At 59.3% G+C, this 26,890-nt stretch overlaps 1 protein-coding gene across 2 annotated transcripts in view; it reads right to left on the reverse strand.

Moving 5' to 3' along the window:
* Positions 1 to 2,456: 2,456 nt before the first annotated feature.
* ARID3C (AT-rich interaction domain 3C) overlaps positions 2,457 to 26,890 on the reverse strand; it is a 120,091-nt gene continuing 95,657 nt past the window's right edge. The window contains exons 4-8 of one of the 2 annotated variants that reach the window (XM_043546650.1): positions 16,894 to 17,077; positions 15,609 to 15,853; positions 14,589 to 14,840; positions 6,535 to 6,624; positions 2,457 to 2,609 (exon numbers count right to left, since the gene is read on the reverse strand). In XM_043546650.1, the coding sequence (XP_043402585.1) occupies positions 2,458 to 2,609; positions 6,535 to 6,624; positions 14,589 to 14,840; positions 15,609 to 15,853; positions 16,894 to 17,077 (923 nt within the window). In that variant the 3' untranslated portion in view covers position 2,457. Of the gene's footprint in view, positions 2,610 to 6,534; positions 6,625 to 14,588; positions 14,844 to 15,608; positions 15,854 to 16,893; positions 17,078 to 26,890 lie in introns of both variants that reach the window. The other variant, XM_037902449.2, reaches the window with a different exon arrangement.

The raw sequence follows: 26,890 nt of genomic DNA on the forward strand, positions 1-26,890 counted from the left end.
AGCAATTTACACGCGTGCAAACGAACCCCCCAGCCCTGGGCGAGGCAGCGAGTGGAGGGAAGGAAGGCGGCATCCCGCCGGGCTCCCCAGAGGGCTCTGGAGTCGGGGCGGGCAAGGACCCTGCAGGGGGGGTTGAGGTAGCGCCGTGTGCTCCCTGCCTGGCTGCTTCTCTGCACAGTGAGGTATTTGGGGAGGGGGGGGTCTTTGCAGCTGATGGGGATGGGGAGAACCACAGCTGGCATCGGTGGGGGAGCTGGATCTCAGTGCCAGGATGGTGACAACCGTGGGACAAACGGGGCGACATGCTCGGCGAGGACGGCCTCCCCTAGACTGGCCCCCCTCCTGCACTGCCTGATCTAGACTCCGCCCACCACCTATGCTCCACCCCCAGACTCCGCCCCTTCGCAACCCATTCTGCCCCTCCCACTAGCCCTAGCCCCTCCCATCCCCCCCCAGCCCCCCCAGCAGGCTGCCCCAGTGCCTCCCGTGTTCACCTCAGCCCCCCGCCCTGCAGTGCTGAGGCCAGGCCGTGGGGGGTGGGGAGGGGCTCTGCAGGCGATGGGGGAGGAGAGTGGGGTACAGACTGGGGGAGGGGAAACGTCCTGCTTTTTTAATATCACAATTTCAGTGGAAAACCCCCATTTCCCTTTTCACTCTTTTGGGCCCTTCCGGGCGTTTCCCTGGGGGCCGATCGCCCAGCCTGGCCGCGTCCGTGTGAGACCCACCTGCTGCTGGGCCTGCGCCCGCCACAGCCTTACCCCGCCTCTGCCTGCGGCCTGGAGGGGGCACGGATCCTGCCCTGCGAGCCCCGGGGGAGGTGGGCAGGAGGCTTGGCACCAGGGGGCCGGGCGGGATCTGTGCCGAGCTCACCGCAGCTCAGCGGGCAAAGCCGGGCACCTTGGGGCCAGGGATTCCTGGCTCAGGTGGGTGCTTTGAGGTCGCCACTTTAACCCCAGGAATCCTCCTTACACCTCAGGGTCCAGCTTATCCAAGTGCCCCGCTCCTTCTCCCATCTTTGGGGGCCTTGTGGGTGGAGGAGGGGAGCACGGGGGACAGTGCAGGCCTGCACGGGGTGCCCTCCCTGTACCCACAGTGCAGGGTTGTGGGCCCGAGCCCCACAGGGAGGGAATTCAGTAACGAAGGTGAAGGCGACTTGAGAGGAGGGGCAAAGAGCACCCAGCAACAGAACTAGGAGCTGCCTGGCACAGGAGCCCAGACACCACTATGAGGGGCTGCTGTCCCCAGCTGGCATCCAAACAGCCCCTCCGCTCCTCCCCAGGGCCAGAAAGGCTTCTGTGCCCAGCCAGCCCCATCAGCTCTGCCAGCGCCCCTGGCTGGGGGCAGGATGGGGCACTTAGGGGTTGGCTGAGTCCATGAGGAGCACTGCGGCCAGTGTGCCAGGCCCAGCCCCACACATTCCCCTCCCCTGCCCGCTGCTCTGTCTCCCTGCCCCTGCCACCCGCTCCTCCTTGTCCTGCTCCCTGGCCTGGCCTCGGGGCCGGTGGCTGGGGGCTTCTCCAGGTACACTACACGTCGTTTGCCAAGGATGAGCAGGGAGACAGGATCGTGTGCAAGAGGGGTGGCTACCACCAGTGAGTATGTAATGGGGGTACAACATGTGAGTGTGTAACAGGGGTACCACAAGTGAGTGTGTACCAGGGCAGGCTCTATGTATAACAATGAAAGGTGTCCCACATTGAGCAGGTAACACACGGACTCTGTGTGTGTGTGTGTGTGTAACGGAGAGAGGGGATTGCACGTGGGCATGCTGGGGGGGAATGTGCTGTGTGTGTGTGTGTGTGTGTGTGTGTGCGCGTGTGCATGGGGTATCACACGTGAGTGTGTTAGGGGCGGGGTGCATGCAGATCCCTCTGCCCCGCTCAGTGGCTCGGCCTGGACACGTGAGCAGCCACATTCCCCGCCCCTGACACTGGTCAAGTCCAAGTGTGTGCAGTGAAAGCCAAAGTCCTCAGCACTCCCAGCCTGAGCCCCACAGGCCAGAGCAGCCCGGCCAGAGCCCCTCACCCCACTGCACCCTGGCCAGAGCCCCTCACCCCACTGCAGCCCGGCCAGAGCCCCACATCCCACAGCAGCCCGGCCAGAGCCCCACATCCCACAGCAGCCCGGCCAGAGCCCCTCACCCCACAGTTAGTCTGGCCAGAGCCCCACAGGCCAGGGCAGCCCAGCCAGAGCCACTCACCCCACAGCAGCCTGGCCAGAGCCCCTCACCCCACTGCAGCCCAGCCAGAGCGCCCGCCCCCCCCCCCCAGCTGATTCCTGTGGCCCCGGTGGCCAGGGCAGAAGGGGTCCTGCTGCGCCAGAGGTGGGGGGCACGCATGCAGAAGGCATGTCGCGGGTGCTCCCCTGGGATTCTGGACTTTGACTCCAAGTTGCTTTATTTCTGAGAGGGCTGATGGGGGCTGGCGGGGTGGGGGGTCCTCGGCGACTCTCCCGCCCTCACGGCGAGGCACTGGCGGGAGTGTGACTGCGTGAGGAGGCCGAGAGCCGCTGGTTCTGCGCGGGCACCGGGCTCGACGGGCCGTGGGAGCTCCTGCTGCTGTTGCTGCCAGGCGCCCCTGGGACAAGGGGTCTGCGGGCAAACAGGACACCTGTGGGAGCAAAGAGACACAGGGTGACCCAGCACGCCCCCGAGGACACCACAGAGCCCATGGCATGGGGATCGGGCACCGCAGCCACGGTGCCCGTGGGCCCTGCGATACCCCATCGTCGCATTCCCCCTCTGCAGACCCCACAATTCCCCCTATGTCCCCCATTATTCCCCCTGCACCCCAGGCCCCTCGAGATCCCCCCCTGCAATGTCTGCCTTTTCCCCAAATGTATCCCAACAGCTGCTTTGCTACAAAGGTGACAGCGCTGCCAGCCCCAGACCTTCACCTGGAGCCACGCTAGGGGTGCCCTCTCCCCCCCCGACAATCCTGTACACGGCCCCCCCCATCCTATAGATGGGCCCCTCTCCCTGCTGGATCCCATACATGGACCCCTCTCCCAACCCGATCCCATACATGGACCCCTCCCCGCCCAAATCCTGTACATGGGCCCCTGCCACCGCGCTCTGATCCGACGTACAGGGTCTCATCTCCTCTCTATGATCCCCCAAGGGGCCCCAATGTGCTGGCCCCCTGCTTCCCCTGCATGTGCTCAGGCCTGCCCCAGCTTCAGCTCTGGCTCCCATCGCACACTGGTTTTGCGTTAGTCTAGTCAATACACACGCACCCTGCCTGAGACCCCGGGGCACTGCTCCCTCCTGCCGCCCACTGGCCACGAGTCCAACTCCTGCAGTGGGTGGCCGCTCTGTGAGCTTGCCCACGAGCCCTGGTTTCCCTCCTGGAGCACAGGGCTAGCCCCCAGCCATGCGGGACAGGAGGGGGTCTCTGTGGAAGCCAGTGGGCACAGGGACGAGGCAGCAGCCAGCCCAAAGGTGCAGTGGGGCTGTGGAGCTGCTGCCTTCATTTAGGGTTATTTATCGATGACCGTCGCCCTTGGGTCCCAGCAGAGCTCAAGGCCCCGCTGTGCCAGGTGCTGCACAGACATAGTGCCAGGGCCAGTCCCTGCCCGGCCCAGCTGGCCACCCCCCCACCAGGAAGGGTGACGGGGCGCCAGGCCTGGGGAGGGAAGGGGACTGGACCAGGGTCACCTATCTAGGCAGTGGCGGGGATAGAACCCAGGTCTCCTGGCACCCAGGCCCCTCCCATGGGGCCTGGCCACCTCTCTGCCCACCCGCCTGGGCAGAGCCCTCTCTGGTGCCACTCCACCAACTCCCAGCTTGGCCCAGCTGGGCGGCTGAGCAGGGCCCACCCGATCCCATCGCAGGCCAGGGAGAAGCAGAGCCGTGCACCAGGCGCCGGCGATGCCAGCGAGAGCCCTGGACTCCTGGCAGGTGCCCGCTACAGCCTCTCGCGCCGCCCGTCGCAGCTGGGCTTGGGCAGCCAGACGCTGCGAGCAGAGGATGCCAGGCCTGTGACATGCCTAAGGATCACAGCCGCCCCGAGGAGACAGAGCCATGCGGGGGGCTGCTGGGGGAAGTGGTCCCTTGGGACATCTGTGGCCCGGCCCTGGGAACACACTGTCGGGGCCTCTCCTGCGCTGGCCCGGGGCTGGGGGCTCCCTGGCCAGCCCTTGCCCCCTGGCATTTGAGGCCACAGGCCTGTGAGAGGCTCAGCCTGATTGGCCCGAGCTACAGGAGCAGCTGGGGGCCGGGGTGGCACCAGGGCAGGGCTGAAGCTCCCGTGCCCGCAGCAGCACGTTGGCGCCCCGGCTGCAATAGCCAGCGTGCGTGTGTTGCACGTGGGTGAACCCACCCTGCCACCTCGCCAGCAGCCACCGCTGGCTTCAGCACCTGGAGGAGAGGAGCTGGGGGCAGCTGCCAGCCAGCGTCAGAGACGTGTGTGGGCGGGAGCTGGAGGAGCATGGCCCGGGGGTCCACAGCCCGTGTCGCGTGAGGCAGGTTTTCGGGAGAACCGGGATCTAGGCGGGGAGGGATCATCATGAAGCCAGGACCTTTCTCCGGAACTGTCCCTTTGCTCACGTGGCTTCTCCCTGCCTGGCGTGAGAGCCCCGTATCTGGAGCATCCCACGGGGCTGCTTCTGGAAGAGGGGCAGGGCACGTGCCACGCACACGGGAATCCCTCTCGCTCACCACGAAGCGAGATCAGGTCCCCTCCAGCCACGTCCAGCACCCAGTTCACCATTGCCTTCACGGTGACGCCCTCCATGGACTCGCCCTGGCCGGCCCTCCCCGCTGGTCTCTCCTCCCCACGTTCCCATCCCGGAAGGTGCAGGAGCCGTCTCCTCTGCAGCCCCACCGCCCATCTCTGGCTGCATGGCTTTCTCCTCCCCGGCCTCTGGCTCTGACTTCTCCCCCCGACCCTGCTGCCTAGTGCCTGGTGCCTGTAGGCGAGGAGCCTGGGGAATAGCTGGGGTGTCGGGCCAGCAGGCTCCCCCAGGCAAAGGAAGGATGGTACAGACACAGGGCTGTTATCAGCCCTGACCTTTCCATATAGTTAAATATTTAACTGCTGTCAAATCCAGCTTTATATTTTAATTGGGGCAGCGCAGCATGGCTAGGAGGCGTCTCCAGGGGGGAGCGGGGTGACCCACTTAGCAAAGCGGGAACGCACACTTAAAGGGACAGGTCCCAGATTGTACGAAACCTTCCCAGCCGCTCCCACAGGGGCTCTCAGCCGAGGGGCTGTCGCTGCTCTGCTCAGAGACGGAGCCTTGATCCCTCGCGGCTCGTGAGCAGGAAAAGGGTGGGAGATTCTGGATCATTCAGGCTCCCCACTGAACTCCAGCTTTCTGGGCCGTGCCCTCGGCTCTCGGCACAGATCTGTCCCCGCCTGCACCTCTGCTCCCAGCCACGCATGCACCCAGTGCACTTCTGAGAACACGAGAACGGCCATCCTGGGGCAGACCAAGGGTCCATCCAGCCCAAGATCCTGTCTGTCGACAGTGGCCAGTGCCGGGTGCGTCACAGGGAATGAACAGGACAGGGTAATTAATGAGTGATCCACCCCCTGTCGACGAGTCTCAGCTTCTGGCTGTCAGAGGTTTAGCGACACCCGGAGCATGGGGTTGTGTCCCTGACCATCCTGGCTAATTGCCATTGTTGGCCCTGTCCTCCAGGAACTTATCTAGTTCCCATTAGAACCCAGTTATACTTTTGGCCTAAACAGCATCCCCTGGCAAGGAGTTCCACAGGTTGACTGTGTGTTGTGTGAAGAAATACTTCCTGTTGTTTGTTTTAAACCTGCTGCCAGTTCATTTCATTGGGTGACCCCCTGGGTCTTGTGTTATGTGAAGGGGTAAATAACACTATGATCCTCAGCAAAAGCATTCGTACCAGCACCTGTATGGCACCCATCACTGTGGTGTCTGGGTGCACCGGACGTGGTTTAGATTAAAGGCAGGGGATCTAACAGTGAAATTCACCCCTGTGCAGAGCGGCTGGTGCCCCTTGGGGTGCCGGTGATGTCTGGGGTGCATAGCCCTCCTGCTAGCCCACTGCCATGGGAGACACTTTGCCAGCAGGTTTCATGGATGGACGTTTGTGGACAGCAAAGAAACGTTCAGATTCAGGGATCTCGGGTTCCATTCCTGGCTCTGGAAGGTGAGTTCTCCAGCGGGCACGAGCTGGGGAGCCGCCGTCCACCGTCTTGGCGGCAGCATAAGTCCCTCCATCTGTCTGTGCCAGTCCCCCTGGTTGTGCAGTGAGTCCCCACCCCCACGCTACGGCCAACTGATGCCGCAGTGATGAAAGCCCAGGCCTCTGGTGCTGCTCCCCCCTCCGCCCGCCCAGCGCCCTCCACCACCGAATCGACTGGGGCTCACCAGGGCAATCTGCAGCTCTGCCTCCCCGCCCCCGCCTCCCCAGCATGCTCGGCCCTGCCACTTCATTACAATGGATTTTATAGTAAAGACATCAGATTGAAGGAAGGACTCGCCGGCCGGGCAGTGGCTATAACTTATTGGATTTCCTGGCCGCAATTACATGGGCTGAGCAGCCCTTCTATTTACCTGTGTAGACAACTCCATTTATTTCTATTGACATGTTGATGCTGCTAATGCCGTTGGTGGACAGGTTCAATGCGGTCTCCTGTCTGTCATCTGAGGGAAAGGAAAGACCGATATGAGCATTAAGAGAAACAGAAATTAGACAGGCCTGCCTGGGAAACAAAGCCAGTGGGATGGGCCCCCCCCCCCCCACCTGCTCCAGCCAGCTGGCTAACCCCGTTTGCCTCTCTGGGTTAGCAACTGGGACATTTTCCTCCCCAGTTTTGCTGGGGCAGAGGGTGGGATCTCGCAGGGCCCAGCTTGGGGAGCAATTCCCATCACTCCCCGTGGCTGCCACGTTTGTTGGAAGGGAGAGCCTCGTCACACCCTGGGGCACAAAATCACGTGGTGCCGACTTGCACGATGATGTCCTGGTGTCACCAGGCAACAGCAATAGGGTTTGACAGGCTCCCCCAAAAGTAACATCCGATGAGCAGTGCCGGTGAGGCGCAAGATCTGGTCATCACAGCCAGCCCCCTATCCGTCCATCTCTACCTCTCCACTTATCATACGTACTCCTCTCGCTGTGTATCGATACATACCCATCTATCTGCCCGACCATCCAGCTATAGGTACCCCTCTGCCTCCCTCCCTAGCCATTCATTGGTATATCCTCCCTACCTCCCCATCTATACGTACCCTGAGCCATCCCTCCCTCCGTCCATCAGTCCATCCATCCATCCATCCCTCCGTCCATCCATCCATCCATCCCCACATGCCCCCTTCCATCCATCCCTCCATCCATCGATCCCCACATGCCCCCTTTCATCCATCCATCCCCACATGCCCCATCCATCCATCCATCCATCCATCCATCCACCCACCCATCCATCCATCCCCACACACCCCCTTCCATCCATCCATCCATCCATCCATCCATCCATCCATCCCCACACACCCCCTTCCATCCATCCATCCATCCATCCATCCATCCATCCCCACATGCCCCTTCCATCCATCCATTCCTCTGTCCATTAGTCCATCTCCACATGCCCCCTTCCATCCATCCATCCATCCACCCCATATGCCTCCATCCATCCATCCATCCATCAGTCCATCCCCACATGTCCCCATCCATCCATCCATCCCCACATGCCCCCTTCCTTCCATCCATCCATCCATCCAGCTTTAGGTACCCATTCATCCATCCATCGAGCTATGCCTCCCTCCCTAGCCATTCATTGGTGTGTCCTCCCTACCTCCTCATCTATACATACAGTGATTTTCCCACACCCCCACCCAAATTTCCCCAACCCCCCCCACCCCAGTTTTGTGAACTAGTTACATGCCAATTTAGTGACTGTTTGGAAATTTGAATTGAAATGGAAACATTAATACACACTTTAAAAGCATATACAGTGTATGATAAAATAAGTGTATCTGAAAAAGTATCATAGATTTGAAAAGTATGAACATGGACTAGCTTCCTTATACAGCTGTTGGTTTTATGACCATGTCAGTGCATTCATTTCGGTGATGTTGGCCAACCTAATCATTTCAAATAATGATTTGTAAGCAAAGTCCAAATGAGCTCTCCCGGACAGCTAGTGATGAGCTGGGGGCTGGGGGGAAAGGCTTCAGGACCAGATTGTATTTACATTCACATCTCATCTACCTAGGTTTCCAGCAAACAGAGCTTCCTTGCCCAAGTGATAGATTTTGGCTGGGGTTGGGTTACAAATCACTTCAATGAGGGGGGAAGGGGGGGAATGAAATGTTGTTTTTCTTATTGTCGGAGTAAAGGGCAGTAGAACTGTACTTAGCCTGTGCTGACTGAGGGCATGGAGAGAGAGGGTGGGGACAGGTGTTTTGCTTGATGGTCTGTCTGAGTCACAAGTACCATTTGACCTGCCCCCTCCACTGTTTAAGGACAGAGCTGATTAGACTCCATAGAAAGTCTTTTGTTGTGTTCAGTGACCACTACAGCTGAAATCACTGAGAATCAGGTCTACGTGCTCAGACCTGCGGTGGGGACAGTGTTTCTGTGGCAGAGACGGCCCAGTCTGCACTAGCAGCGAGGTTCCCCCTCTGAGAGCTCAGCTGAAATCACTGAGAGCTGGTGGAGCCTCAAGAGACCCACTGGCAGACGTCACAACGGCAAGTGGCAGCAGAAGGTGACGGCGCAGGGCCATTGGCAACAGAGCGATGGAGTGAATGGTGACACAACGAACAACAGTGGCCAGAGCGAACAGTGAGCAGTTGGAGGAACGAGCAAGGTGCCTTCTTGCCCCCAACCTGGGAGATGAACTCGTGTGAAAGCACCTCTGAACTCTGAGTCTCCACTGACCAAGGACAACACCGGTGAGTGGGGTGCGGTGGAAGGAAAAGTGAGGGGACCGTTAAATAAACATTTGTTTGTTGGACTATATTTTAGTGACTTTGCTCCAGAATGCTAGATTTGTGACTGGGAATGGAAACTTATATACACATGTTTCCTAGTAGGCCAAGATTTTTAAAATGCATTATTTGCCAAGGTTGTTATCTCACATTGTTGCTATCCTGAGAGGTCATTATGTTGGGGAGTTTCTGTACTAAACATTTTTATTATTATAATTAATTTTTACATAAGAACAGCCATAATGGGTCAGACCAAGGGTCCATCAAGCCCAGTATCCTGTCTGCTGACAGTGGCCAATGCCAGGTGCTTCAGAGGGAATGAACAGAACAGGGAATCATCAAGTGATCCATCCCCTGCCGCCCATTCCCAGCTTCTGGCAAACAGGCTAGGGACACTCAGAGCATGGTGTTGCATCCCTCCCCATCCTGGCTAATAGCCACTGGTGGATCTATTCTCCAGGAATTTATCTAGTTCTTTTTTTATTGTATAATTTTGGTCTTCACAGCATCCCCTGGCAAAGAGTTCCATGGGTTGACTTTATGTTGTGTGAAGAAATACTTCCTTTTGTTTTTTTAAAACCTGCTGCCTATAAATTTCATTGGGTGACTGCTAGTTCTTGTGTTCTGTGAAGGATTAAATAACGTTTCCTTATTCACTTTCTTCACACCAGTCAAGATTTTATAGCCCTCTATCATATCCCCCCTTAGTCGTCTCTTTTCCAAGCTGAAAATTCCCAGTCATTTTAATCTCTCCTCCTGTTCCATACCCCTAATCATTTTAGTTGCCTGTCTCTGAACCTTTTCCAATTCCAATAGATCTTTTTTCGGATGGGGTGACCAGATCTGCACACGGTATTCAAGATGTGGGCAAACCATGGATTTATATAAAGGCAATATGAGATTTTCTGTCTTATTCTCTCTCCCTTTCTTAATGATTCCCAACATTCTGTTGGCTTTTTTGACGGCCACTGCACATTGAGTGGATGTTGTCAGAGAACCATCCCCAATGACTCCCAGAGCTCTTTCTTGAGTGTTAACAGCTAATTCAGACTCCATCATTTTGTATGTATAGTTGAGATTGTGTTTTGCAACTTTGCATTTATCAACATTGAATTTCATCAGCCATTTTGTTGCCGAGTCACCCAGTTTTGTGAAATCCCTTTGTAACTCTTCGCAGTCTGCTTTGGACCTATCTTGAGTATTTTGTATCATCTGCAAATTTTGCCACCTCATTGTTTATCCCTTTTTCCAGATCATTTATGAATATGTTGAATAGGACTGGTCCCAGTACCGATCCCTCAGGGACACCACTATTTACCTCTCTCCATTCTGAAAACTGACCATTTATTCCTACCCTTTGTTTCCCATCTTTTAACCAGTTACTGATCAATGAGAGGACTTCCCTCTTATCCCAGGAAGGCTTACCTTTCAAAAGTCAATTTAAATTAAATACATTTTTAAAAAAAATTATATCTTTTTAGAAATCTAGACCTGTTATGTGTTTTGGTGTAACTTGCATTATCCTTACGTTAAATTTGCATTATCCTAACAAAACATTGACTTTATTCAGATCTTTTTTATATGTTGCAGGTCAAAGTGAAAATGAAAAGACAAAAAACAATACAACAATTTTTCCACTCAAAGGCCTCAAAAACTAACCAAGGTGAAGAACACTTCAAGAACCAAGACTATATCTACATGTCATCTGAACGGTCAAGTGGTGTATCTACATCCGGCCAGCCCGAAGCACGAAAACAGCTACCTACTGAAGAAACCGTATCTCCAAAACCTAAAGGCAGTTCCTGATGTTTGTCGGTCAAAGTGTTCCCATTTATTGAAGTTACAAAAGATGGCTACTGGTGCACCTCTTGCAAAAAAGCTTATGAAGAAGGAAAGCTTCCCAATGCTATAATTGGAAAAAGTGGAGGAGCTTGGTCTGTCAAACCGATCAGCAAAGCCAATGCTGACAAACTACGTGAAAAGGCTGCAAAACACAGGGCCTCTGGAGCGCATCAACATGCAGAAAGCCTCATAAGCCCCCTTTCAAAGCCAATTTTATAAGTACTTAATGAGGCTGTTAAGAATGCTGGAGACACAACACAGTTCATGCGAACAAACATAGCTGTGGCATCCTACTGTCTATTTAAGCAAGAGATGCCACACACTGCAAACTGGAGGCCAATGTTAAGTGCATCGTCACTTGTTCATCCTGGAGTCGAACACTGGTTCCGAACAAGACCAGCAAATGCTCACTGTCTTTCTGCAAGAAACTCAACTGACTGGCTAGAAGCATGTGGTGCAACAATGAAAGACTCAACAGTAGAAAAAGTGAAGAACTCTCTCATCACATTCAAAAAATGTGCATACATGGCTGATGAATGCACCGATGCAAATGGGCATCAAGTATTAAGTCATTGTGTACATTATCTTGATGTCAGGGGTAGGCCAGTAGATGCATTTCTAGATGTTCAAGTTATAGAGGACAGATTGGCTGCATCTGTGACAACCCACATCTTAGAAGAGTTAAATGCTTGTCAATGGGACCCCAAACAGATGGCAGCTTGTGCATTTGATGGAGCTGCAAACTTCTCTGGAAGACATGGTGGAGCACAAGCTTTGCTCAGAGAAAAGTGTAACCCTGCTCTCTCCTATACACACTGCAAAGGCCATCTACTCCAAGCAGCGCTAGTACGGGCTGCAGACTCTTCAAAAGACATTTAAAAAGCTATACATTTAATGTCTTCATTATATTCTTTTTTCAGCAAGAGTCCAAAAAGACTGAATATCTTGGAAAATATAGAAGATACACTGGGACTGAAGTTCAAATTAGTCCAACCTGGGAAAACCCTCTGGCTTTCTCATGAGCGATCCTTGGCTGTTGTCTTAAAATTACTCCAGCCGTTAATACTGGCTTTGGAAAGTATCTACCAAGATGGGATGGATCTAAGTAGTGAGGCTGGTGGATTACTTTTGCTACTACGTTCAGAGAAGACTATCGCCATTCTCTCTCTCTCGTAAGTCTACTGTTGAAAGCACTTGGGTCATTAAACAATGCCATCCGGGCATCTGCTACAACAATAGTAGATCTTTGTCCAGCAACAGAAGCTACATTTGGATCAATCCAAGAGCTATCCATTGAAAAAGTACTGGAAGAAGCAAAGACGTCAGTCCAGAAGTTGACTAATGAAGGCGTTTATATTGAATCCTTAAGTGAAGAGGACAAGAAGTGTTTGTTAAGACAACTGAAAAAGTACACAGACTTGATTCTTAAAAATCTACAACTGCGACTTCTAGATTCTACTCAACCTCTATGCAGCTTTTACAGATCCCTGTCCTATAAAACGCCGACAGCTGAGTGGAGTGAGGCACGAGCAGCAACGGGGCTGCTGTGTGCTCAGGAGAGAATAGAGAATTTGAACACACAGTGGAATATCCTACGACGAATGAATGAAGATTTGACTTCAACTTCTTCTTTATCATCACTAGTGGCTCGACCCGACCTTTGTGCTCTGTTTCCTGGGCTGAGAGAAGTGGGAATTCATCTCTTGTTACTCCCAGTCACAACAGCCACAGCTGAGCGTTCTTTTGCCTCATGGAATAGAATTTTGTGTTCGGAAAGACGTCGCCTTCTGCCTGATCCTGTGACTGAACTAATGAGCATATCCATGGAAGGACTGGAAGTACCGGACACACGAGAAGCCACCAAAGATGAATGCATTGCATTCAAGAAGTTCATTAACAGAGCTGTGCAAAATTATAACAAGAAACCAAGAAGGATGCAGACGTCGTGCTTCATAGAAGGCTTGGGTAGCCAACTTTAATTTGTGTGATGATTTTAAAATCTAATAAAATGGTCATGAAACATTTTTCAGTTTTTACTATAGTGCCCTACAGCCCACCTTCACCCTCAAGGTCACACCCCTCATCGGCCCTGACACCCACTCCCGTAAATTTGAAAACCCCCGCAATTTCAATTCCCTGGGGAAACAACTCTGTTTGTCTATCTACCTTTACCAGACCCGAAGAAGAGCTCTATGTAGCTCAAAAGTTTGTCTGTTTCACCAACAGAAGTTGGTCCAATAAAAGATATCACCTCCCCCACCTTGTCTCTCTGTCTCCCTCCATCTGTTCATAACCCCTATCTAGCTCACTGGCTCTACATCGTCCATACCCCTCTATACAACATACGTGCTTCTCTATCCACCCACATGTATCCCTCTCATTCTAGATCAGACATTCCGCTCGCCCGAATCCACCGGGGGTTTGGCTTGTGCTCACCGCCATCACGCTGGATCACAAATCCAGGAACACGGGTTGGCCCCCGCCCCCATCCTGCCCTGTCCCTCTGCTCTATTCCGGTGTGTTCGCAGGTTCTCATTAACCCCTGCGGGGGGGCAACAGCAGTCCTCACCCCAGGGCAGTTGTGCTATGGCTGGTGCCTGCAGTCATGCAATGTGAGCCCCAGGAAAGCCCGGCTGGTTCCTGCCCTGGACAGCCAGGCCAGCCGGGCGCGGGGTCAGGCACCCACCAGAGGCTGAGCGGCGTGGGTGTGACGAGACGAGCAGGCTCTGACTGAATCTGTCCCACACAGGGAAGGGCTGGACTGCGTCCGCTCAGCCGCTCTCCACTGCATTCCCTCCTTCGAGCTCCAGGAGATGGGCGGGGGAGACAGCAGCTCTATCTCCACCAGCCACATGTCCCGCCGCCCCGTTATAGCCAGAGTGCCATACTCCAGGAAGAGCATCTCCCCCGGGGGGCGCATGGAGGGACCCTGCGGGGACTCCAGGGCGAACAAACCTGCGGTCTCTGAACACCATGCAGGGCTGCTGGCTCAGTACCGACTCGGAGGACAGCATGGGGAATGGGGCACCCGGCTGCGGTCCCCCCTCCACCCAGTGAGCAGCCCCGATCCTGCTTAGCTTCAAACTCAGCAGCATGTCACAGCCCATGGTGGTGCAGCTGTTCAGACAATGACAACGCGCCAGCCAGCGAGGCTGTGATGCCCGCCCCTGCCCCTGCCCCTCTGCCCCTGCCCCTCTGCCCCTGCCCTTTCCCCTGCCCCTTCCCCTCTGCCCCTTCCCCTCTGCCCCTGCCTGCTCTTGCCCCTGCTCCTGCCCCTCTGCTCCCCCTCCACCCGCTCCTGCCCCTGCCCCTCCCCCTGCCCCTGCCCTCCCGCTCCTGCCCCTGCCCCTCTGACCCTGCCTGCTCCTGCCCTCCCGCTCCGCCTGCCCCTGCCCCTCTGCCCCTGCCTGCTCCTGCCCCTGCTCCTGCCCCTCTGCTCCCCCTCCACCCGCTCCTGCCCCTGCCCCTCCCCCTGCCCCTGCCCTCCCGCTCCTGCCCCTGCCCCTCTGACCCTGCCTGCTCCTGCCCTCCCGCTCCGCCTGCCCCTGCCCCTCTGCCCCTGCCTGCTCCTGCCCCTGCTCCTGCCCCTCTGCTCCCCCTGCACCCGCTCCTGCCCCTGCCCCTGCCTCTGCCCCTCCCCCTCCGCCTGCCCCTGCCCCTGCCCTCCCGCTCCTGCCCCTACCCCTCTGACCCTGCCTGCTCCTGCCCTCCCGCTCCGCCCGCCCCTGCCCCTGCCCCTCTGCCTCCCCCTCCGCCTGCCCCTCCGCCCACTCCTGCCCCTGCCCCTGCCCCTGCCCCTGTCCCTCCCCCTCTGCCCGCCCCCCCCCCCCGCCCGGGACCTCGGTTGCTGATCTTGATGTTCCTGGGGAACTGGGAGGCCATGGCCAGCAGGTTCTGCTGCAGGGCGCGTTGCATCAGCCGCTGCTGCTCCTCCGCCATCAACGCCACCTTCTTCTCGGGCGGCTCCCCCGTCTCCAGCTTCTCCCGCAGCTGCTCCAGCGCGGCCGCCTGGGAGGCCGCGGCGATGTGGTGCCCGGCCAGGCTGACGGGGATGGCGATGCGGCTGGGCACCGCCGCGGACAGGACGCCGTCTTCTGGAACCGCAAGGCGGGGCAAGGGGCTCAGGGGCTGGCAGGCGGGTGGCGGGGCCGGCGGGCGGGCTGGGCCCCCTCCCCTGGGGCCAGCGCAGGAGGGCCCCTGCGGTGCTGTGCCCGGAGAGACGCCGGGGCGGAAGGAGCCGGCTCCTGTGCCCAGCTGCGTGACGAGGGGCAGAGCGGCTCCCCAAGCTGCTGACCCCCCCCGGCCTCTGCTGGCCGCCAGACCAACGCCCCGCGGTGGGCAAGCTCCTCGGGGCTGGAGTCAAAGCAGCCCCTGAGTCCGGGCGCTTGCCAGGCTGGGATCCCCATGGCAGCGGTGCCCACGCACGGTGCCGCTCCTGTGCCCAGGCATGGCCAGCGGGGTCGCCGGGAAGGCATTTCCCCTCTCTGGGGGCTCGGCTAGGGAGCCAGGCACATCGCCTGCCTCCAGGAAGCTGCCCGGGGTCATCCACTAGGACCAGCTGGGTGTCTCCCCGCCAGGAACTGCCTGCGGCTGCAGCAGACCGGGACGCCGTGGCCTCTGCGGGGTCCGGCAGCGAGTGGGTGGCCAAGTTCCTTCCCGGGGCAGCCCCCTCGGCTGGATCCCCACGATCCACCCACTAAGGAGCGTGCGTGCAGCACGGGGGACAGACCCGCGTCTCCTGCCCCCGGGGCCAAAGGCGAGCCCCCACTAGCTGCTGGCGGATGCTGCGATCCCGTCCCACAGAAGGCGGCCCCGTCCCCCATCTCCTCCTGACTGTGGGGCTTCCCCGCCCCGCCCACCTTTCTTAACGGCGTGCCCTTGGCTCGTCTGGCTGCAGCTGTGCGTGGAGACGGTGAGGGCCGGCATGGGGATCTTCGGGGAGGCCAGCATGGCCGGGGTGCCCACGGGGGAGTAGCTGAAAAGCGCCGTCCCAAAGGTCTGCCTCCGCCCCTCTCGCCGGTTGCTGTCGATGGCGGCCTGGAGCTCGCCGGGGGAGCTGAGGGCTTGTTTCTCACATTCGTAGGGGTACAGGTATTTCATGTACCTGGAGGGGGGCGGGGGCGAGGGGGACACAGAGGGTGATGAGCCCCTGGCTGTGATTGGTGGCATCTTCCACCCCGCACCCCTGCCGGCTGGCCGGTTAATGACCCCACGTGAGCATTTCAAAGGGTTCAGAGCAATGCTCCCTCCAAGGACAACGGCTCACCGCTCCAGCCACCCTGTGCTTAGCACCCATCGGCAGCCAAGCTGCCCTCTCCCCTCTGCCCCCCAGCACCTCTCACCCTCTGACCAACTCCTCCCCCTCCCTCCCAGCGCCTCCCACCCAAACAGCTGTTTCGCGGCGCATAGGAAGCTGTGGGGGGGAGGGGGAGGAGCGGGAACGGGGCACGCTCGGGGGAGGAGGCGGGGAAGAGGTGGGGCGGGGGCTTGGGGGAAGGGGTGGAGTGGGGGCGGGGCTCGGGGCGGAGAGGGGGTCGAGCACCCCCCCGGCTAGAGGGGGAGTCGGCACCTATGGCAAGGCCTGTCTGGCGTTACCATTAATGATTGGGTTGCAGCGTTGCCGAGGCAGCCCGTTCAGCATCGAGGCCCCACGGTGCTAGGCGCTGCACAAACGCAGGTGCAAACCCACAAGGGGCAGAGTTACGGTTCGGTCGCCAACCTTCACGCTGGCGTTTACCGACTTTTGAGCGAGTCCCCTGGCAGCCTTGACGTTCTCTGAGGCACCCCTGGACCTTTGGGGCCCAAACTGGAGGCCTCTACTACCTGAGCTAAGGGAGAGGCCCCGTGGTGGGCAGAGGAAAGGCCTTCAGCGTCCCTGTGGGACGGCCGCCAGAGGGCAAATGGCGCACACGCCGGCCATTATCTGTCACGACGACCACACCATCATCGCTACTGCACCCGGCCAAACCCTGCGGGAAGCAGGAGCCGCTGGGTTGGCGCTGGAGTGGGGCTGACCCCCTCTGCAAAGCCTGGTCCTCCCAATCTGGCTCCCCCCTTCCCATAACCCCCCTTCCCCGCCCTCCAGACCCTGCCCCCTTGGCACCCCCAGCCCAGCTCTCTCCCGCCTGCCCGGCAGTGGCTCACTGCGTGCGGAGTGTGAACGCCGCGCTGGTGATGGACGTGGGGAGGTTGAGGCCTTTGGTGATCTCCCGCCAGATCTTCTTGTTGATCACTTCGACCAGGCCGCCCTTCTCGGTCACCAGCCGGTACAGCGTGTACAGGTCCAGCACCTGCTTGGCCATGATGGGGATTCGGTTCACTGGAGTCCCTTAAAGAGACACAGAGACAGAGAGAGAGAGAGAGAAAGGGTGCGAGTGAAAGAGAGAAAGCGTGTGCACCGGAGAGCACGAGGGGGTGTGTGTGTGTTCACGCGTGTGCCAGGCAGAGAGAGGAAATGCAAAAGAGAGAGAGAGAAAGGGGGGCTGTCCGACATACATCATCGTCGCCCTGCTTGGCTGCTTCCCGCGGGCACAGTCATTTTCACGCTGGTGGGAGGAGCTGGGCAGAACCAGGGGAAGCTTCCCCCCACCTCTCCCCCAGCACCCGGCAAGACCCGGTCTCAATCTCGGAGTCCCTGGCAGCTCTGCTGGAGAGAGGGCAGATTAGTGCTCAGTGGGCCGGCTGGTCCTGTAACACGGACGCACATGGAACGAGGAACGGGGCTCAGATCAGCTCATCGCACCCTGGCTGCTGCAGCAAGTGTCCCCTGCTCCCCGGGCTGGACTGGAATCAGCCCCCCGGAGGTGAAAAGCTTTAGAAGCGAAGTCCCCGTGGGTGCCCCCCACAAGGAGGCAGAAGGCGTTAGCTCATTCCCAGCCCCCTGGGCCATGCCACCTGCCCCGGGAGAGCAGCCTGTACGGCTAATTGCGCTGCTGCTGGGTCCGGCAGGGGGCCCAAGGGGACGAACCTGAAATGTCACCAAAGAATCGGGAGCGAAGTCACGGGAGCAAACCCTAAAAAGGCCTGGATGAAAAAAGTTACTTCGCTTGGCTGCTGGAGCTTCCAGCAACCCACGTCCCAGCAACAGCCCCCGGCGCAGGGCACGAGAACGGCACCAGGCCGAGGGTGGGAAACTTGGCAGGAGCCCGAGAGCCTCCTCCAGTTTGGCGGCTCTGGAGCAGATTGCAGCCGCCCCCCGGTTCAGTGCTGCACCAGGCCTGCGGGCACACGCCTCATCCCACAGCGACGGCGCGCCCCTCCTCCTGCTCCAGTTCTCAGCCCTGTGCAGGGTCTATGAGACACAGTGCAGCGGTTCTGGCTCTGTCCTGGAGAGGGCAACGGTGCACATGCAAGGGGTGGAGAACTGGGAGGCAAAAAGTCAGCTCAAGGTGTGGCAATGCATGATGGGACCTGTAGTCTTTAGGGATCACACAGTGCGCTCAGCCAAGGGCTGCATTTGAGTCTCGGAGAGCTTCTTCCTGTGGCTCTTGGGCTTTGCATTAGCCACGACTTGAGTGCACACGGTAAATGGGGCAGCCTCAAAGCACACAGCTGTGGAGGCTGCAATTCCACCATGGGGGCACCTGCGGACTCAGGTTTCACTCGCAGGGGGGCAGGTGCTAGCGGGACCCCCTGGCTAGAAGACGAGCTGCATTATGTCCCATTGGGGGGGTGTCCCTCCTTACCCAGAGCAGCTCCGGGCTCCGGGGCTGAGCAGCAAGGCTTGGTTCTGGAACCAGATCTGCATCAGATCACTCTCCAGATCCGGACGGGTCTGATCCAGGGCTTCTGCGCGGCCCAGACAGACCAAAGGCAAAGATGGGAGCTGGGCTGCCCTTTCCCCAGGACACTGGGGGGCTGTACCCGGGGCTCAGACCCTGCCACATGGCTAGTAAGAGATTCCTGGGTCTGACCCAGGAGCGGGACTCCACCAACTATTCAGGTCAGGCTAGAAGCTGCTGGAAAATCACTGCCACGCTGTCACGGAGTGACTCGCTCGGGCCACTCTGCCAAGCGCCCTCCAGGTCCCACACAGCCGGGCTCCTTTTACCTGCCTCGAGGACTGAGCCAAGCGCCACGGGAGGCTATGTGCGGAGGGACCAGGCCCTTGGAAAGCAACCGGCATTGTGGCTACGGGCAGCAGAGGCTTTGGGTGTCCCTAGGCACAACTGGGGCCATAGGCAGCCCTGGAATAAGCCAGCCCAGCTCCCCCTTGTCTCAGTGATGACACTCAGTAATAATGCCAGGGCTGGATACGACCCAGCAGCCGGCCGCGCGGGGATGGCAGGTCACAGTTGCAGAGCGCTGCGGGCGTGGGAGTAAACAAAGAGTTTGGGATCGCGAGGGTGGGGTTCAAAACCTCGATCTCCTACTGACACCGAGGGCGTCTACACAGCTCACCATGCCCGGGCTCTGACTTAGGGCTGAGCCCAAGCCCCTTTTCCGTCCACACACAAATCAGTCTGACTCGGATCAGTGCGCAGCCAGGTCCTAGGGCCCTGCCATGGGGAGGGTCAGAGCCTGAGTCCCGCTGGGACAGTCCAAGCCCTGTGTCACAGGGTGTGGGGGGGTCCGGGCCCTGCACCCTTCTTCCTGCGATTCACCGTGACTCAGCCAGCCAGTAAAACGGAAGGTTTATTGGACAATAGGAACCCAGTCTAAAACAGAGCTTGTGGGTACAACCAGGACCCCTCAGTCAAGTCCTTCTGGGGGGCAGGGAGCTTGGGGTGCCCTGTGTTCCACCACCCAGCACAAAACTGAAACCAACCCCCCCGCCCCCCAGCAGGCTCTCTCCTGCAGCCTTTGTCCAGTTTCTCGGGCAGAGGTGTTACCTCCCCCTCCCCGTCCTGGCTCAGGTGACAGGCTCTCACGTCTCCCATCCCCATTGAAACTCCCCTGCCACATTCCCAGGTCAACACTCCCCTCTCCCTGCTGCGTCACATCTCTCCCCCCTTCGAGACTGAACTGAGCGGGGTCACTGTGACCAGTGACCTGGGGAAGTTCAGGGCCCCCTCTCCGGGACAGCGCATCCGCTATCATGTTGGCACTTCCCTTCACGTGGACCACGTCCATGTCGTAATCCTGCAGGAGCAGGCTCCACCTCAGGAGCTTGGCGTTGGCTCCTTTCATCTGGTGCAGCCAGGTCAGGGGAGAGTGGTCGGTGTACACGGGGAAGTGTCGCCCGAAGAGATAGGGCTCTAGTTTCTTGAGGGCCCACACCATGGCCAGGCACTCCTTCTCGATGGCCGCGTAGTGTTGCTCCCGGGGTAGCAACTTCTTGCTCAGATACACGATGGGGTGTCTCTCCCCCTTTTCATCCTCCTGCATTAACACCGCCCCCAGTCCCGTGTCTGAGGCGTCGGTGAACACCACAAAGGGCTTGTCAAAGTCTGGGTTTGCCAGAACTGGGCCACTGACCAGAGCCTCCTTCAGCGCGCGGAAAGCCTCCTGGCACTGCTCGGTCCAGACCACCTTGTCTGGCTTCCCCTTCTTGCATAGCTCAGTGATGGGGGCGGCTATAGCACTAAAGTGGGGCACAAATCTTCGGTAGTATCCTGCCATCCCAATAACGGCTTGGACCTGCTTTTTGGTGTGGGGAGCGGGCCAGTCTCTGATCACCTCCACCTTGGCCGGTTCTAGCTTTAGGCGGCCGCTCCCCACCCGATGGCCCAGGTAAGATACTTCAGCCATCCCCACCTTGCACTTCTCCGCTTTTACAGTCAGCCCAGCCCCCTGGAGTCGGTCCAGCACTTGTCTAACCTGGGACACGGGGTCCTCCCAGGTCTGGCTGAAGACACAGATGTCATCAATATACGCCATGGCAAAACTCTCCATCCCCCTCAGGAGCTGGTCCACCAGGCGCTGGAAGGTGGCCGGCGCTCCCTTGAGGCCGAAAGGCAGGGTCAGGAACTCATAGAGCCCCAGAGGGGTGATAAAGGCCGATTTCAGCCGGGCATCTGCATCCAGCGGCACTTGCCAGTAGCCCTTTGTAAGGTCCATGGTGGTAAGGTACCGAGCTCCTCCCAGCTTGTCTAGGAGCTCGTCCGGCCTGGGCATGGGGTAGGCATCAGATACAGTGATGGCATTGAGCTTCCGATAGTCCACACAGAACCGGACTGACCCATCCTTTTTGGGGACCAGCACCACCGGCGAGGCCCAAGGGCTGGCAGATGGCTGGATCACCCCCAAAGCCAGCATGTCCCTGACCTCTCTTTCCAGGTCCTGAGCAGTTTTCCCTGCGACTCGGAAGGGGGAGCATCTTATCGGCGGGTGCGACCCTGTCTGCACCCGGTGGACAGTCAGATTAGTGCGTCCAGGCTGGTTGGAAAACAGCTGTCGGTACGGATGCAGCACCCCCCTGACCTCAGCTTGCTGGGCAGGGGTGAGCTGATCCGAGAGGGGAATTGTTTCCAGTGGGGAACCAGCTCTGGTCCCAGGGAACAGATCTACTAAAGGGTCATCTCCCTGCTCCTCCCACTGTCCACACACGGCCAACACCACATTCCCCCTGGCATAATATGGCTTCATCATATTCACATTCACAACACAGTCTAAAACAGAGCTTGTGGGTACAACCAGGACCCCTCAGTCAAGTCCTTCTGGGGGGCAGGGAGCTTAGACCCCAGCCCTGGGGTTCCCTGCGTTCCACCACCCAGCACCAAACTGAAACCAACCCCCCCCCACGACAGCAGGCTCTCTCCTGCGGCCTTTGTCCAGTTTCCCTGGGGCAAAGGTGTCACCTGGCCCCAGCCCCCTCCTGGCTCAGGTGACAGGCTCATCCCCTCCTCTCCCATCCCCCATGCAGACATTCCCCGGTCAATCCGCCCCGCTCCCTGCTGCGTCACACCCTGTCCCTGTGCAGTGTGGACGCAGCTCAAGACGAGACCTGACTCGGATGGTCGATGCAGGGAGGTGCGGCCACGTTAGCACGGCTGGGAGACCCGGCAGCGGGGAGCCCAGGTTTACGCTGCAGTGTGGACGTACCGTTAGTGCCCCGCTCTAACCACTCAGCCACACGCCCTCCCCACGACAGGCCGAGAACCCAGGAGCCCGACTCCCAGCGCCCGGTTCTAGCCCCCCGGGAGGAGCTGCCCGCTGGTGCTAACGTGGCGTGCGGCCGTGGTGCAGAGCGGTGGCTCCCTGCCAGGCCTCTCTCAGCTTCTAAATTGAAATCAATTCCAATAACCCTGCTGCATCGACAGCTCCTCCTGCAGAGCCCAGGGCTAATTACTGTCCTCTGCGGCCCCACGGAGCCCCCTTCAGCCCCACACCGGCCCTGGGCCCTGGCGAGAGCCTAGCCCGACGGCAGGGCAGAGGTGGGATTTACCCTCACCGCTGCGGAGGGGCGACGCGTGGACGGGACTGTCTGCCGGCTCTCCACCCCCGCAGCAGGGAACACAGGACCCTCTGCCCCTCACTCCCCTCTGCCCCAAGGGGAAGCCCCAGGCTTTCAGAGCAGCTGCTCCCCCTTGCCCAGACCAGCTCCCGGCTGGAGGGCTCCTTGCTTCAGGGCCTCCTCCCTGGGCCAGGGGCTCTGGGGCCCCACCTGCCCTCGTTAACCTGGGCTTTGCCTTTCTAGCTTCATGGGGCTGCCTGGATTTATGGCCGGAGCCTTCAACAGGCAGCTAGAATTACAGGTGCTCCGATGCCATAACTCTCTGGGGAGGGCAGGGGGAGCTCCACCAGAGCCCCACACGCCCTGCCGTCACCTGGGCCTTTGCCCACCCCCCCAGACCCCAGCAGGGCTGGGCAAGGGCTGGGGCTGGCTGGCACGATCTCCTGAAAATAATCCACCTGAGGGATGGGGGGAGCCCCTGGCTGGGGGAAGGGACTGACCGAAATCCCCACCCTCTAGGAGTCCCTGGGGTTCCCCTCTTTCTGCCCCCACAGAGGCCCCCCCAGCATGTTCTGGATTTCCCGCCAGGAGAACTGGGAGCTTCTCTCTCCCACTGGCCTGGGGAGCGAGTGGTCAGCAGGTCACTGCAGAGGGAGATGAGAGCTCCCCGCCCCGGTGTGGAGCTCCTGGTCCCCGCTGCCCCTAACTCTTGATCCCCCTGGGTGCGGTCAGCTGGGATCAGCTGACGGGCTGGAGGGGCGGGGACGGGAGGCTCGGTTGGGCTCCCATGGTCAGAAAGCTGCAGAGCTAATGAGGACGCCCTGTCTGCATCAGTCTCCCGATTCCCACCTCTGGGCTGTGCCATGAGCCCGGAGTCAGCTCCAAAGCTGGAGCAAGACCCAGGAATCCACTCCCCCGGGGGCTGGAAGGTGGCAAATATCACCTTGGTCATGAGCGTCCCCCCTCCCCAGGATCACAGCCCTCCTGCCAGAGCACAAGCCTGGCCCGTCTGGACCGCAGCACGGGGAGAGAACAGCACCTGAGACGCAGAGGTCACCCAGCACAACGGGCTGGCAGCAGCCAGAACACCTGGGTTCTACCCCTGACTGCACCTGGAGGAGGCCTGTGTGTGTGAAGGTGAGAAGGGAACACACACCTCACGGATGCTGTGCCCTCGGAAAATGTTGACGTGTCCTAGAGGGGTCCCTGGCTTTGACAGTCTGTCTCCAAGAGGGGTTAATGCCAGGTATTTTAGCTGAACATGGGAAATCCTTGTAAAATGCCTGATTTTCCCGTCTTGTAGCATCTGAGGAAATTCCTTCCTGACCTCAGTTACCGGGGTCTAGTTATGCCGTGGAACATGAGGGTTCCTGGCTCCTGTAGCCTTATTTACTCTATTCATTATTTCCTTACTAATCTAACTGCAGAGGTGGCTCTTATTAAAGAGACGTCTAATCCCCTTATTGAATCTTACTGTTTGTCTCCATAATATCCTGAGGCAGTGAGTTCCACAGGCTGACTTGATGTTGTTTGTAAAAGTCCCTCTCTCCCCCATGCGAGTTCTTGCTGCTTTCCAGTAGATACCACCTCCAGATGGCACTGTTAGGAAAGAAATCCCACCCCCCATGTTATCAGAGCCCCGAAAACACCCCTTTCCCCAGCCTTTTTTCTTCCACCTGTTGAGGGCCAGCGGGACACGCTGCTAACGCTTTCCTACAGGTGGCCAGAGGGCTGTGCCATGGAGCATAGGCTCAAGGGCAACAGCCCATGGACCAGCGGTTCCCACCTCTTTGACCTCTGGCAGGGAGGAGCCGTAGCCGATGGCATCTGCCCCTGACACGTGCGCTCCTCCCCAAGGCCCTTTCACAGGGGGAGCAGAGGGTAAGCCCTGCTCCGGGCCGGTGGCCCTGGAGAGCCAGGCCCTGCACGGGCCTGGAGAGGGACCAATGAGAACAGCACAGCCAGGGAGGGTTGGGGAAGCAGAAGCCCCAGAGCAGCGCGAGCCGCGCCCCCCACCCCGCAGTGCAGGGCTCGGGCTGCCGACCAACGCGCTCGCCCCGGCTTCCGCCGATGCGACACTTGGCAAACTCCGCACCGGCCACTCTGTGTTGCGGCGCCGTGCCCGGCGGGTTACGGCGCCGGCTGCCGCCTCGGGGAGAAGGGTCCCAAATTTATTCCCGTCCTTTCTTCAGGGCGGGCCGCGGCGCGGATCGAAGAGCCATCCATTCCGCTCGCCAAGACTGTCACCGGCGCCCTCGCCACCTCAAACGAAACCGTCACTCAGGGCAGCTCTCCCGCGGCCCTAATTTATGGCCCCGATATTGGCTTGGCTTCTTCTCATAAGCCTGAGAAATGAGCTCCCTTTCTTCCTTTACTGTCTCCATTGAATTTCGGTGTCTGGCTTGGGTGGCAAGAGGCTTTTGTTCTTTCTCCCGGTCTCGCCCTGCAAATCAATTTTCTCAGTGCTGCAGCCGTGCTCCTCTGCTCCCTCCTGTCCATGGGGGTGTCAAGCCCCCTTCCTCGTGCTGCCCATGTTCTGGGCCAGCGCCGGGGCCTGCCCGGCTGTTAGCGTCCGGGATGGCAGGGCACAGCCGCAGTGCAGTGCGCCCCGGTCCCACCCCGATGTGCCCACACAGCACGGGCTGGGAGCAGGGCCGGCGCAGAGCCCTTTGGCCCATGCACCCCTGCTCAAGGGCCGGCTCTGCCTGCGTTGAGCCCCTTAGTGTGACAGAGAAGTGGGGTGTTTTACACTGGGGGTTTCTGCGGGACATGCTCGGGCTGAGCTTGGTTCCCCATCAGTGTCCTGCATGAGTCCCCGGCAGGCTTAGACCCCTGCCTGATCTCACACCCCGACCCCCTACCTGACAGCCTCTCCAGCCTCTTCCCCTCTACCCCGCCAGATACCACAGATCCTCCCCAGCTCCTCCCCCTGCCCCACGGCACGGGATCACAGCTCCCCATCCCACAGCACGGGATCACAGCTCTGCCCCATGGTACGGGATCACAGCTCCTCCCATTGACCCCATGTCTCTCCCCATGGCAGGCCAGGCTCCCTGCAGTCCTCTCTCCCTGAGGCCAAGCACTCTCTTGGCCATTTCTGCCCCTCGCCTGTGGGAACGGCACCTGGGAAGTGGGCTTGGGGGTCTCGGTCCCAGTCCCCAGTGGTACAGGCCCCCCCAGTCTCAGCAGGCCCCCACATCTGAGATCACCCCCCCCACACACACACAAGGGCTTTTCAGCCAGCCCTCCCCCCCCCCCCCCCCGCACTTTCGCCAGCCCCTCGCATCCTTAGATCCCGGGGGGGCCGATCCCTGGGGTCCTGCCTCAATAAGGGCTAAAGCAAACACGGCCTGTTTGCAACGATTGATGGTCCCTTTTCTCCCCCCCCCACCCCCAGCTAATTAAAATGGCTTTTCATTAATCTCGGGGCCTTCCCGCTGAGGCGGCTGCTGCCCAGCTCCGGGACAAAGGCACCTGTCTCCGGCCCCCCCAAAGAGTAATGGCGCTGGGCTTATTTGCCGGAGATCTCCACAAAAGCCCATTCAGGAGGCACAGCCATTGTGGGGCTCCAATTAGCTGGGGATTGATTTACGGCGAAGCATTATCGGCAGGGCCCTGCGCGCGCCTCGGCCACGGCCTTGCGCCGTTCGCTCGGGGACCTGCCGCGGACAAGGGGGAGGCAGGAACAGGTGCCCGGCGGGGGGAGGGGGGGGGGGATGTTCCCTGCCCTGGGACATGGACGCCCCTTGCCAGGTGGGGCATTCATTGGCTGAGCCCCCCCCAGCCCTGCTGGTGCCCAGGATGCTGTGCCCATGGGGGGCAAGGGCCTGGCTTGGGCTCACTTTCAGGCATCAGATGGCGAAGTGATACCCCTAAAGCTGAGAGGGGGTGCTCCCTGGGGAGATTCAGGCAGTCAGGCCCTTCTCGCTGAGCCGGTACCACACCTATGCCCAGCGTGGTGCATGGGGATGCCGCCTTGCCACGACGGTTCATTAGGGGATGCGCCGCAGGCCTGAGCTCAGCAGTGGCCTTCCACGCCAGCTGGGGGGCACCCGTCCTTTAGACGGGATGTGAAGCCAGCCCCTGACCAGCTGTGCTCACTGACGGCCCTTTGATCTGGAGCCAAGCTGTTCTCCGTGGTGTCCTGGCCAGATCCGCAGCAGGGCGAGATCTCCCACTAGCTCTTGCTGGCATGGCTTGTTCCTCTTCTCCTGGACGGGTGACCGTGGGCAGCGCTCTGCTCCAGAGGTGGCTGCATGGATCCAGGCCAGTTTGGGATTTCAGTCCCACCTGTGTAACTACCCTAGCACGGACGGAGTCACTGAACACCTCTGGTTAGCCACAGAGCAGGGCCAGCCCGGGGTCGTGGCAGGGCCAGCTGGTGGGCACCACGGCTTTCTAGAAACGGAGGGGGCAGGTTACAGATGAGTTCTGGGGGGGATCGTCGTGCAGGAAGGGGGCGGCCTGGGCCGGGGGGATCGTCATGGGGGTGAGAAGGCCGGGCGGATATGCGGGAGGGACAGTCGGGGTGGGTGAATTGTCCTGTGGGGAGGGCACAGTGCAAGGGGAGGGTGCACCTGTGGGCACCGGGCCCTCTGAGCTCCACACGGGGGTGCCACAGTAACTCCGCTGTGACGCCCCGTTTTTCACTCCTGCTAATTTTGTACGTCCCACTGACAAATGAAAGGGGTTTAATTGCTTAGACAGGCAGCGAGCAGAACACACCTTCAGTTTCATCAGGGCTGACGGCGGCCACATCCATCCGCCATGTCCCACCGGCGAGCCACACGGGGGAGGCCCCAGCGA

This window comes from Chelonia mydas, chromosome 5, assembly GCF_015237465.2.
Source record: "Chelonia mydas isolate rCheMyd1 chromosome 5, rCheMyd1.pri.v2, whole genome shotgun sequence".
In the NCBI taxonomy this organism is placed as follows: Eukaryota; Metazoa; Chordata; order Testudines; family Cheloniidae; genus Chelonia; species Chelonia mydas.